Source organism: Megascapheus bottae, chromosome 15, assembly GCF_031878675.1.
Source record: "Megascapheus bottae isolate mThoBot1 chromosome 15, mThoBot2.hap1, whole genome shotgun sequence".
In the NCBI taxonomy this organism is placed as follows: domain Eukaryota; kingdom Metazoa; phylum Chordata; class Mammalia; order Rodentia; family Geomyidae; genus Megascapheus; species Megascapheus bottae.
The window spans coordinates 57172248-57185771 of NC_143523.1; the positions used below are offsets into that span (position 1 = coordinate 57172248).

At 37.5% G+C, this 13524-nt stretch overlaps 1 protein-coding gene across 1 annotated transcript in view; it reads left to right on the forward strand.

Moving 5' to 3' along the window:
- The window catches only part of LOC150054418 (ankyrin repeat domain-containing protein 26-like), a 63663-nt gene that overhangs the window by 16945 nt on the left and 33194 nt on the right, over positions 1-13524 (forward strand). The window contains exons 9-16 of the mRNA XM_090346770.1: positions 1579-1639; positions 1727-1881; positions 6515-6644; positions 7143-7201; positions 8087-8180; positions 10783-10881; positions 11424-11452; positions 11541-11613. Coding sequence (XP_090202896.1) covers positions 1579-1639; positions 1727-1881; positions 6515-6644; positions 7143-7201; positions 8087-8180; positions 10783-10881; positions 11424-11452; positions 11541-11613 — 700 coding nt within the window. The remainder of the gene's footprint in view (positions 1-1578; positions 1640-1726; positions 1882-6514; positions 6645-7142; positions 7202-8086; positions 8181-10782; positions 10882-11423; positions 11453-11540; positions 11614-13524) is intronic.

Below are 13524 nucleotides of genomic sequence, written 5' to 3' on the forward strand. Positions count from 1 at the left end.
AATGTAATGCCATGGCTCACATTTGTAATCCTAGCTACTCAGGAGACTGAGATCTGAGGATTATGGTTTAAATCCATCCTTGCCAGAAAGGTTCATGAGATACTTTTTTTTTTTTTTTGTCAGTCCTGGAGCTTGAACTCAGATCCTAGGCAATCTCCTTGAGCTTTCTCAAAGCTAGTGCTCTACCACTTGAGCCACAGCCCCACTCCTGGGTTTTTAAAGACTCTTATCTCCAATTAACCACCAGAAAACCTGAAGCAGAACTTTGGCTGATGTGATAGAACACTAGTCTTGAGCACAGAAGTTCAGGGACAGTATGTAGGCCCTGATTTTAAGCCCTATGACCAACAACAATGAAAAAGTAATCTTAGGTTTTCTTTTTCTTTTCCTTTTGCCAGTCCTGGGGCCTGAACTTAGGGCCTAAGCACTGCCCTTGGGCTTTCTCAAGGCTAGAGCTCTACCACTTAAACCACAGCACTACTTCCAGCCTTTTCTATGTGTGTGGTACCAAGGAATCAAACCCAGGTCTTTGTGCATGCTAGACAAGCACTCTACCACTAGACCAAACTCCCACCCCCTGTTGATTTTCTTTAAAAATCTTGTACTTAATATTTTTTTCTTTTGTATACTCGTGTAATCAACCTCTAATTTCTTCCTTCTCCCTCTGTCTTTTGTCTTCCCTTTTTCATATGATTAACTCCAGCCTAAATTTCTCATTGCAGAGACTATTTCTTCATTGCCTCTTCCTTCAGTCTGTACCTGTCTCCACTGTGGACATATTTGGTAGCTGTCTGTGACTCTCTTTCATCAGTCATTACCTAACAAGATTCTTGGTCTATTTCCTCTTTTTCAGAAGGAGCTTGAGATATATATATATATATATATATATATATATATATATATATATATATATAACCTTTTGGCTTTTAACACATACACTGCTTGCAATTCCAACCCATCTCAATAATATTTAAAAGTAGGCTTTACTTTTTTCTCCTCTAGAAGTAATTCATGCAAATGCGTATCATAGCAACATTCAGAATATATGATATATTAAATTTCTTAATTTAAAATTAGCATTAGGGGAGCTGGGAGTTTGGCCTAGTGGTTAAAGTGCTTGCCTAGCATGCATGAGGACCGGGGTTCAATTCCTCGGTACCACATACATAGAAAAAAGCCGGAAGTGGTGCTGAGGCTCAAGTGGTAGAGCTCTAGCCTTGAGAAAGTCCAAGGACAGTGCTCAGGCCCTGAGCTCAAGCTCAGGACTGGCAAAAAAAAAAAAAAAATAGCATTAGGATTTTTTAAATACTCTAAGCTGTAGTAAGATAGATTTTTCTGGTTATTTTGGTTAAAACAGTAATCTAATGGCTATTGCTGTAGAGGAGTAACATTAAGAGATAACTTTCATCTCTATGATCCTCACTACATGAGAATATATATGTTAGTAAATGGCAGACGTGATTCTTCAGTCAACATCTCTGTTTTGCAAAACTTTTGCCTTTTATACTAGGCCATGTAGTAGTGGTAAATACTACCATTATTTTATCAGATTTGATAATTGTCTTTTTTTTTTTCTAGAATGTTCCAAAAGTAAACTTAAAGGAGCTATGGACTGCAGCCCAGCAATCCAGGAAAAATCGTAAGCTATTTGAAGACTTTCTATTGTAATACTCATTTACTATAAAATTACAGATATTTTTCACAGTTTTTCTCTTCATTGTCATAGAAGCCAAATGTGACTTTAGGAAAGTAGAAACTACAACTTTGTTTGACAACAATAATTCTGATAATGAAAAAGAAGATGTAGTTGAATTCCTTCCTAAAACTTCAGTCAAAGTCCAGAGCTTTTCTCTTCCTTCCTCTTCATCCCATGACCCCACGGTAAGATGGTGTTTTTTGTTTTATTTTGTCTTAACTGGTTTTCCCATGATCCTTTGCACACCTATCTCTCCAATCATTATAATCAGCAAAGTTTTCAATGGAGGTTTGCAATTACAAATTTCAATTTATATTTTCAAGATCTTGATAATCCTACTGAATTCCTCTTTCATATCCCGATTTGTCTTTCTTACTCATTCAAGGAATTCAGTAGGATTATCAAATTTCATCTACTTCAGTGTCATGGAAGGCAATTATTGGGGAATTGTTGACTTTTGGAGGAGTCATGTTATACTAACAGATCTACTGTGATTGATCAATATTTGACTATTTTCATGGTTTCTAATTTGGTTTTAGATAAAACATCTTAATTTATTTTACTGTTTGACTATAATCTGGTAACTTTAGTATTTTTTAGTCAAGGAAAATTTTATAAATAAGCAGTTCAATTGGAATTTCTAGTCAGTTAGGAGGTTTTTTTCCCCCCCACCTCTTGTTTATTTTTTGTTCTAGGGGGTCAGAAGTGTATCCTAGTGATGGAGTGCTTTCCTAGCTTGCACAAAGCCCTGGGTTCAATCCCTCGGTACCACATACACAGGAAAAAAAATATCTATCTATCTATCTCTATCTATCTATCTATCTATCGATCTATCTATCTATCTATCTAGATATAGTTCTAGCTGGAATCAAACCCAAGGCTTTGCTTGCTAGATAAGAGCTAGGTCTGAAAGAGCTAGACCTAACCTATGCTAGGTGAGGGCGTTCCTGCTCTAGTGTACCTTAAGCTCAAATATTCACAACTGTCAAACCTTTTTTTTTTTTTTTTTTTTTTTTTTTTGCCAGTCCTGGGCTTGGGCTGAGGGCCTGAGTACTGTCCTTGGGTTTTCTCAAGGCTAACACTCTACCACTTGAGCCTCAGCACCACTTCTGGCTTTTTTCTATGTATGTGGTACTGAGGAATTGAACCTGGGTCTTTGTGCATGCTAGGCAAGCACTCTACCACTAGGCCAAACTCCCAGCCTCCTGTCAAACCTTTTTCAAGTAAATTCTTCCATCTTCAAAAATTCTTAGCCAGGTGCTGGTAGCTCATGCCTGTATTCATACTCAGTTGGCTGAGATCTGTGGATTGCAGTTCAAAGCCAACCGAGGCATGACAATCCATAAGACTCATGTCCAGTTAACCACCAGAAAACCGGAAGTGGCACTGTGGCTCACAGTGGTAGAGCACTAGCCTTAAGCTGAAGAGCTCAGGGACAGTGCCTAGGCTCTGAGTTCAAGGCCCTTGACTAACCCCATGAAGAGCATCTGCAGTATTAGTCTGTGGTTTGACAGATCTGCTCTGCCTCTGAGGTTCATCCCTAGCCCTGAAGACTACAAATCTACAGACAGGAAAAGAGTCCCTATGTATGTATATGAGTATGTGCAGAAACACATACACTTAAAATTCTTTTTCTTTTCTCTTTTTTTTTCTTTTTTTTTTTTTTGGTGGTACTGAAATATGAACTCAGGTTTGCTACAGAAACATCCTTCCACTTGATCCACAACCAACCTTAGCTCCTCTAGTCTATCGATAGATTCTCATGCTTTTGTCTGGGGCAGCCTCAGACCTCGATCTTCTTACCTCTGTTCTTCAGAAAAGCTGGAATTATAGGTATGCACCACTATTCCCAGCCTGGTTTTGAGGTAGGATATCCCTTTGCCTATGCTGGTCTTGATCTATTTTCCTTCTCTGTCACTTCTTCTGAGTAGGTGGAATTATTGCTTTTTCCAGTTTTTAACTGTCAACCAGTGATGGTAAAAATAGGCTATTAGAAGTGCTACAAATGTTAATATTGGATTTTACAATTCTTTTTTCATCCTACTGGTAATTTAAAATGCTTCATTGTGTAATTACATATTCTTTTTCTCTATAATTTAAAGCGCTCTCTCTCTCTCTCTCTCTCTCTCTCTCTCTCTCTCTCTCTCTCTCTCTCTCTCTCTTAGTTTTTTGTTTTGTGATGGGTGTCTTATGTCGACAAGGCTTGCATCAAATGCGTAGTCTCTAAGATAGCTCCTTGCTTCAGTCTTTTAAGAAGCTGAACTCCAAGTTATTGAAATTATAAGTATATGCCACCAAGCCTGGCCTATAATTTAAAATTAAGCATTTTATTTTTAAAAAATGATCTTCTACTGGACACTGGTGTCTGACTCCTGTAATCCTAGCCACTCAGATGCTTGTGATCTGAGGATCTCGGTTTGAAGCCATCCCTGGCAGGAAAGTCCGTGAGACTCTTTATTTCTAATTAGCCACCAGAAAACCAGAAGTGTGGCTGTGACTCAAAGTGGTACAGTGCTAGTCTTGAGTGGAGAAAGCTCAGGGACAGTGCCTAGACCCTGAATTTAATCCCTGCAACTGATGAGAGAGAGAGAGAGAGAGAGAGAGAGAGAGAGAGAGAGAGAGAGAGAGAGAGAGAGAGAGAGAGAGAGAGAGAATCTTCTGATAACATCTTAAGCTGGTATTTTAGAATCTTTTCATTAAAATTTATAAATGTATAGTTTCATAATTAAACATTTGCATAGTTACAGTATGCTTGAAACAAATACTGACATAGATAATTGAAAAGTTGTATTACTTTAAGTTTAAATTTTTCAGAGTCCTTTGTAAGTTTGCCATTATTTCCTTATGCTAGTTTATAAGTTTTTATCCTTTAAATCAGTATTTTTTCCCCGCAGTAAATATCATCTATTACTCCCAGTGCATTTATTCTGTCTTCTAATTGTTCTGTATACCTCAAATTTGATATGTCACCAACAGAAGACATTGATCTTGACCCTTTCCTGGCTCTATGTTAACCTACCATTCATTTGCCTTGTCAAAATGAACTTATGTTTTTCCTAAGTAATAAATAAGATTGAAACACTCTTATCAGATCACCATTCAGGTCACTCAAGTTTTTCATTTTGTACTTGCTTGTCATATTTCATCTCTGTCAGGATTCACTGTTACATCTTTACACTGAAATACTTTTTACTAGGCTTCCTCCCTTCCCTATTAGGTTCATTCATCTTTATATTGCTGCCAAGATGTGTGAAAGATCTGCTTTTTCTAAGTGGGTTTCTTAAAATTCTGCTTTTGCTTTAAGACTTGGGTCTCATTAATTATTCTGCTAAGATAGTATCAGCAAGTAAGGAAAGGAAAAGGAAGAACTGCTTGGGATAAAGAAGGATTTTTGAAATGAAAGTTCTATTTTAACTACTTTTTCCAAGATAGAATTAAGACACATCTCAGGTTGTTCAAGAAATAGCAGAGGGTGTGGGTATGTTTTGAGATTGTGGACTGTTAATCTTATTTCCAAGTCTTTATGCTTACCATATGTAAAACATCTTACCCTATTGAAACTAGCTAATAGATTGTGAACTTAAGTTCAGCCAGTCTGAGCAGAGGTACAGGGCCTGTTTAGTTAGGGATAAATAGGGGAGCAGCATACCTGCTTTGTGTGCTTGCTTGTTAGATTTCTGGCTGATAGCACACCTTTCTACAGAAGTAAATTTTGTCTTGTTGAGACAATTTTTTTTTTGCCAGCCCTGGGTCTTGAACTCAGAACCTGACTAGTCTCAAGACTAGTGCTCTACCACTTGGGCCCTAGATCCACTTCTGGCTTTTTCTGTGTATGTGGTACCAAGGAATAGAACCCAGGGCTTCTTGCATGCTAGGCAAGCACTCTACCATGCTCCTGGCCCCATTGTTGAGCAATTCTTTATTTTTGTGTCTATCTTTGGGGCTCTGGTGGTTCGTGGAAAGCACATTTATAACATGTAGACTTTTTTATTTTTCTTGTGCCAGTACTCTGACTTGATTTTAGTGCCCTAGGCACTGTTCCTGCATTTTTTTCATTCAAGCCTGGCACTCTACCACTTGACCTATATCTCCACTTCTTGCTTTTTGGTTGTTAATTGGAGTTTCAAGTCTCATGCCCTTTTCTGCCTGGTCTGGCTTTTACCTGCAATGCTCAGATCTTAGTCTCTTGAGGAGCTAGAATTATATGCGTGTGCCATCTGTGCCTGACTTGGAAACACATTTATATCATGTATAACTTATGTGGTGTGCCCAACCCTTCTCTATCATATTCCCAGTAACTATACTGCAATTTTATCCCCTTACTTTGCTACCTCTCCCTATGTGGGTTGTCCTGTCTCATCCTGTGCTATCTTTTGGGCTTCACACACACACACACACACACACACACACACACACACACACACACACACACACACACACACACACACACACACACACATATGCATTTCATTGTAGAACTAATGAATTTAATGCTTATGAGGCATATTGGCTCATGCCTGTAGTCTTAGGTAATCAAGAAGCTAAGATGTAAGCAGCTTCATTTGAAGCAAGTTTGGGCAGGAAAGCCCATGAGACTTACTGCCAATTAAAATTGGAGAGTAGAGCTGTGGCCCAAGTGGTAGCATGCCAGCCTTGAGCAAAAAAGTTAAGGGACAGCTCTCAGGCCCTTAGATCAAACGCAGCACTGGCATACACACACAAAAACAATGTTGTACTAACAGGTTGCATAAGTGAATGGGGAAACAAGTAAATTAATATGCTTTCTGAGCTTGGATTTTATTGTTGTTGCTTCTATAGGAAGGAACAACTGAGCCAGCAATTGGAAAAGGAGCGAATGATACTAATATTACTGAGAGAGTTTCACAAGAGCAAGTAAATCATGACAACTTGACTCATGTTGATGGACGGTACAGAAATAATAAAACTGGTAAGTTAGTTACTGCCTCGGAAAGATTCTAGATTTTCAAATACTGTTATTAAAACACTAAAGTTTGTAAATCCCTCCAAAACTGCTACCTGTTTTGTTGTTGTTATTGTTACTATCTTCTTCTGTCTTCCAACTTGTAAAACTGCTCCAACACAGTGAGATTCATTCTTGCTGTTTATTTATTTGTTTATTTATTTATGGGTCATGAGGCTTGAACTCTGGGACTACCGCCCTAACTCTTGAGCCACAGCCCCACTTCCCAGTTTTTAGTGATTAATTGGAGATACGAGTCTCACGGTCTTTAGTGCCAGAGATGGCTTTGAACCTGAATCCTCAGATCTCAGCCTCCTGAGTAGCTAGGATTCTAGGCATGAGCCACCTCGCCCAGCTGCTGTTTTTATTTTTATTGTAATTTCATGTAGGGAAGTGGATGTGGATATGTACTTCAAATTCATTTTAATAAGTGTTCTCATTAGTGCTTGTGTGACCACCTTTTAGAAATGATGTCTGCATTGGGATTAGGAGATGAAGATGAAGAATCACCTTGGGATTCTGAGGTATTATTTATTTATTTACTTATTAATTTATTATGCCAATACTGGGGCTTGAACTCAAGGCCTGGATGCTGTCCTTTAGCTTTTTCACTCAGGGCTGGCACTCTACTACTTTCTAGAGTTTTTTTGGTTGGTTAATTGGAGATGAGTCCCCAGACCTGGGCTGGCTTCAGGATGTGATCCTCATGTCTTACCTCCTGCATAGCTAAGGTTACAAGCCCGAGTACCCTGGTACATAAAGAATCATCTCATTAGTATAAACTGACTTAGGAGATTTTGAGAACATTTCCTTAAATCCAAGGACAATAAATTGAAGGTAGTATCAGGAGAAGAATGGGCAAGCTGCAAATGCTAATGGGGATGAGCTACAGTAGTACAGCAGTTCGCTGCTTGAGATTGCCCTGAGGAGAGCCTTACCTTCCTGGTAGAACATTCACATCACATACTCAAAAGTTTCTTATTAACAAGGATCTTATTTTTACACTAAAACAATTTCTGTCCTTATGAGTACCTTAAAGGTTTAATGGTATTACTTAGAATAATAATAAACATCTTTTAAAAATTAATGCTATATGTCTCCTTTTAAAATGTCTTGTTATATTTTCATGGGGAATGTAAAACAGATTTGGGTATTCTGAAGTTAGTTCCCTGTTGAAATATAAACATAAGGTAATATTTTGTCTATGAATGTTTTCTGTAGATTTCCATACTGTGTAAAGTTGGTGAGCCTATAAAAATAAAAATTTAATGAGTTATATATGAGGTTCTCTACAGAAATGCTCCAGGTTTCAATTTAGGCCTTTATTTTTATAAAGGAAATTCAGATATGTTCTCTGAAAATAATTATGAAATCTTTATGTAGCTTAGTATTGATATTAATTTGAACAGAGTGTCTCTGAGAGTCTACCACTGAAATGTACTGGTTACTTATCTGGGGATACAGATGGAAGAGGAAAAAGTGCAGTAAATGAACAAGTGGAAGGTAAGAACTATTTTATTTTAAAAAGTCATTTTTAAAAGGCTGGGAGTATGGCCTAGGGGTAGAGTAATTTTTAACATGTACAAAGCCCTGGGCTCGATTATTCAGTACCACATACAGAAGTAGTGCTGTGGCTCAAGATGGGGCATTAGTTTGAGAAAGCCAAAGGACAGGTGTGCAGGCCCTGAGTTCAAGCCTCAAGACTGGCAAAAAAATTTAAAGAAAAATCATTAGAAGTTGAGCTTTGGAGACCAGGAGTTTGGCCTAGTGGTACAATGCTTGCCTAGCATGCATGAAGACCTGGGTTCAATTCCTCCGTACCACAAACATAGAAAAAAGCTGGAAGTGGTGCTGTAGCTCACGTGGTAGAGTTCTACTCTCCCCAAATCCCAAGGACAGTGCTCAGTTCCTGAACTCAAACCCAGGTCAGGCAAGAAAGAAAGAGGGAGAAAGAGAGAGAGAGAGGGGGAGAGGGAGAGGGAGAGGGAGAGGAAAGCAAGAAGTTGTTGACCCTTGGTGATTCAGTTTATAATCTTAACTGTTCAGGCAGCTGAAATCTGAGGATCACCATTTGAAGCCAGCTTGGGTGGGAAAGTCCATGAGACTCTTATCTGTGGCCAACCAACCAAAAGCTGTAAGTGGAGCTCTGGCTCAAGTGAAAGGGCATCATCCTTGAGTAGGAAAAGCTAAGCAAGAGAATAAGGCTCTGAGTTCAAGCCTCAGTAGTGCCACAAAATAAATGAATAAATAAATGAATAGTGATTTGATAGAGTGCTTATTTAAAATATTAACATTGATTTATTATAATAGCCAAAGAAAATTGCTTATTATTATAGTTAGGAAAAAGAGAAGTGAAATAGCAAAAATTTATATATACATATATATTTTTTTTAATCAGGCTCCAGCAACATAAAACAAAAAAGGATCTAAATTGTTGGTTCCATTTTAATATATTCTAAAACCTGAGAGAAATTAGGAAACAAAGGAAAAGAGAAGAGGAAATGAATGAAATTCTATTAAAGAGTTGGAGATGTGGCTTAGATGGTAGAGCATCAGCCATTGAATAAGCATCAGATCAAGCATTCGAATCTAGGTCTCAGCACTCCTAAAAAGAAATTTAAGAGTGGACAGTCACCAGTAGCTCACATCTGTAATTCTAGCTACTCAGGAGTCTAAGACATGAGGATCTCGATCTGAAGCCAGCCAAAACAAGAATGTTTGTGAGACTCTTCTCTAGTTAACTAGCAAAAACTTGGAACTAGAGCTGTGCCAACTCCAGCCATGAAAAAAATTCCAAGGAACAATGCCTAGGCTCTGAGTTCAAGCTTCACTATCACCTCAAAAAGCGTAGTAGAAATTGCAGTGAGTATAGGCATACATGAAGGGGGGAAAGAAAGCAAATCCGTATAGTGGAAGGTAGGGAAATATTCTTAAGAAAAAGGATGAACAAGATTTTAGAAATGAGGGGAAAACTTGTCAAGGAAGAACAAAAGTTGGCCTCTCTTCCTCCTTCCTTACTGTTGAGAAAGCATCTAGCTCTGAAAAACCTGCTTTATTTTACTTGCATATAGAAAATTGTCCATGTGACTTAATGTCTTATCAACTGCTGTTACCTACAGGATGATTTCCCCTGAGCTTAAGCTAGAGAAATGGAATAAAGGAAGCATAGGGTTCATCTTGGAGAAATCAGTAAAGCCCAGGCCTGGATGGAAAAAGCTAAGGGACAACACTCAGGCCTTGAGTTCAAAGTCCAGTGCTAGCACACAAACTAAACAATATTGTTATTCATTGTTTTTGTGTCCTGTTCCCAGGGCTTGAACTCCTGCTTTCTTGCTCATGGCTGATACTCTACCAGTTGAGCCACACTTCCATTCTGGCTTTTTTGCTAATTATGTAGAGATGGATTCTCAAAAGGTATTTCTGCAAAGTCTGTCTTCAAACCATAATCTTCAGAGATTGATTTGAATGCAGAAGCTCTGGCTGTGATTTAAAAATAACTTTTTAAAGTAAGATAGTCCTTTCATAAAAATATTTTATAAACTTAAGCTGATAGCCAGGCAAAAGTAGCTTATGCCTGTAACCCTAGCTACTCAGGAGGTAAGCCTGGGAGTATTCAGGTTATAAGCTGAATTATCTCCAGTCATCCAGCAGAAGTTAGGCCTATAGGCATAGCTCAAATGGCAGAGGTTAACCGTGGGCAAGAAAGCCAATCAAAAACAGACACCTGAGTTTGTGTCCTCCTACTGACAAAAAAAAAAAAAAAAAGAAAAAATCCTAGCAATATATCAAGTCAAACTAATTTTGGAAATAAGAGACATTATAGTTTATTTCCTGAATCTGTATGTTATTATTTTTAGTAAACATTACACTGTTGTTCTGTTGTTGTTTTGGTTTGGTTTTTGTCCATTGTGGAGCTTGAATTCTAGGCCTAGGTGCTGTCCCTGAGCTCTTCAGCTCAAGACTAGTGCTCTACCACTTTTAGCCACGGTGCCACCTTCTACATTGGTTTTTATAATATAATACATTATTAACACCTTATACTCTGACAATTCTATTTTTTTCTTTGTGATAATTATTGATAATTATTGTGGTAATTATTTCTTAGATATGGTTTATATACCTTCTTGCATGACTGGATCAAGAAACTTTAAGATGGCTAAACTAGAGGATTCAAGAAATGTAGACAAACCAGTAGCCCCCGTGGGTATGGAATAAAATGACTGATTATGTTAACTATTACTCTACAAGTATATAACCAAGTTGATCAATTTAGAAATTTTTTCTTCAGTTAGAAATGGATTTTACAATCCATTGAACTATGTAAATTTTCACTTCCTAAATTACAACATAAAGTATAAAGTACAGATACTTGTAGTATAATAGTAAAAATGTTTCCCATGTGTTACATTAAATGTAAGTAAATACTATTACATTCTACCACCTGCTTTGACCTCGATCCTTTAAAGGTCATGATTTGTTTCTTTCACTAGAGATCAATGTTGTCTCCATCAATCAGCATGCACATGTTGGTAAATGTGTATTTTTCTATTTTCATTATGTGTTATTGGAAACATCTCACTTTTGAATTCTTAACTGCATGCATTGCTAAACCAGTATTCTTATTTTTAATTATTTCCAAAGCTAACTCTGAGGATTGAGCATCATATTAACACATCTCTGCATGAAGATAAAGTTGGCTTTGAGGTATTTCTCTATTACTGATTATGTGTCTGTTTTCTTTCTTAGAGTGTCTGGAGATGTCTCCTCTCTTGAAGGTAATAACCTAAATTTTCATCTTGAATTAATAACCACGTATCATATGAATGTATATTTCTTAACTGTCTTGTTTCCAACCCCTTCCAGACTACCACTGACATGAAATCCTCTGTTCCAAATAAAGAAGTAGGAATGAATGCTATCCAAACATACAAAATAGGTAAATGTTGCCATATTTTGGAGAGAAGTACATTAAAACAAAGCTCACAGTCTTCTCAATCCGAATACTTTTTTCCCCCAAATTGGATTGAAAGTTTTGATGTAAATGATGCAAAAATCATTGTTGATTCTTATACATGAAAGAAAGAAGAAATTGGGATATTATAAAAGCATAAGAGTTTGAAATGTATACTCTTAACTCAGATGTTTTAACACCAGCCTGTTTCTAATTTAGAATCCTGGTACTTACTAGGAATTTACAAATGGAAATTACAAAATTCTATAATTTTACCAAAGTTTAAATGCTTTAGGAGGGCTAGGCACACTGTGCCTGCTTGTATTTCCATCTGTTCAGGAGACTGTGGCAAGAGGTTTGTTTGAGCCCCAAAATTTGGGGCCGTCCTGAGAAACTTTAGCAAAATCTCTTCTCTTATAAATGGATACATAGCTGGACACCTGTAATAGCTCCTCACTAGGCTGAGACCTGAAAGCTTGAATTTGAAGCCAACCCAGGCAGGAAAAGTCTGTGAGACTGACCTCTAATTAAACAGCTAAAAACCATAAGTTAAGGCAGGATTCAAATGGTAGAGCACCAACCTTGAGCTCAAGCACCAAAAAAAAAAATTTAATAAGGGAAAACAAAGGTGCCTGCTTAATTTCTAGTCCAAGTTTTACTTTAATTACTTCCTCACTTGAGGGATGTTATACTGGTGATCTTACGCCCATTCAAATGTTCTGATTAGTAGACTCAGGAACATTCTCAGTATCTTTATTAAAAATTGAAAAAGTGAATATTTCTTTTTTTGGAGGGAAGGAGTCATGGGGCTTGAACTCAGTCTAGGCACTGTCCCTGAGCTCTTCAGCTCAACTGCTGTCCCTGAGCTCTTCAGCTCAAAGCTACCACCCTACCCCTGGGCCTGGGCCTTAGCTCTTCTGCTTGAGGCTACTGCCCTTCCCTTGAGCCAAGTTCCACTTCCTGTTTTCTAAAGGTTAATTGGAAATAAGAGTCTCAGGTCCTTTTGTGCCTGGGCTGGCTTTGAACTTTGATCCACAGATTAGCCTCCTGAGTAGCTAGGATTAAGGGGGTGAGCCACCCCGGCAAAAGTGAGTATTTCTTAATGACTAGTTGATAGACAGTAGTTCTTCAGTATAGTGATTCTGAAATGTCTCAGGTTCAGTTCACTATTTCTTTTGATAGTTACTGTATAGGAATTATGTCTGAAAGATTTGCATTACAAGCATACATAAGCATATAGCTCATAGCCATTAGAATTATATATGCATATAGCTCATAATCATTAAAACTATAACATTATGACATATCACATGTCTGAAAAATTCATTTATGAGAGAATGGGGAGTGAAAATGATAAATAGCATTTATTATTATTTGACCTCTTGAGCAGATTTGGAATGGAAGGGATTCCCAGATCACAGTTTAGAACCACCATTTTTTTCTTGTTGCTACAGGAGCTTGAACTAGGCACTTTTCCTTAGCGTTTTCAACTGGTATCCTTGAGCCACAGTCACTTCTGGCTTTTCACTGGTTAATTGGAGATGAGTCTCATGAACTTACATGTCCAGCCTGGCTTTGAATTGAGATCCTCAGATCTCACCCTCTTGACTAGCTAGGATTACAGGTGTGAGCCATTGGTGCTTGAATTTGTAGTATTTTTAAATTTTGTTTCTGAGGGCCTACTTATGTTGAATGGATGAATTTGTAGATGAACCTGAGATATTTTTATGCCTTTAGAAGAAAGTGTCTCTCGAAGTGATTTGTTGATTTCTTAGAGATTTTCAGTTATTCACAAAGAAGTAAATATTCAGCTATAGACTACACTTAAATTTGTGCTTGAGAAAATATATGTATATTATTTTTAGTTTCTACCCCCTTTTTTAAAAAAAAGTATTA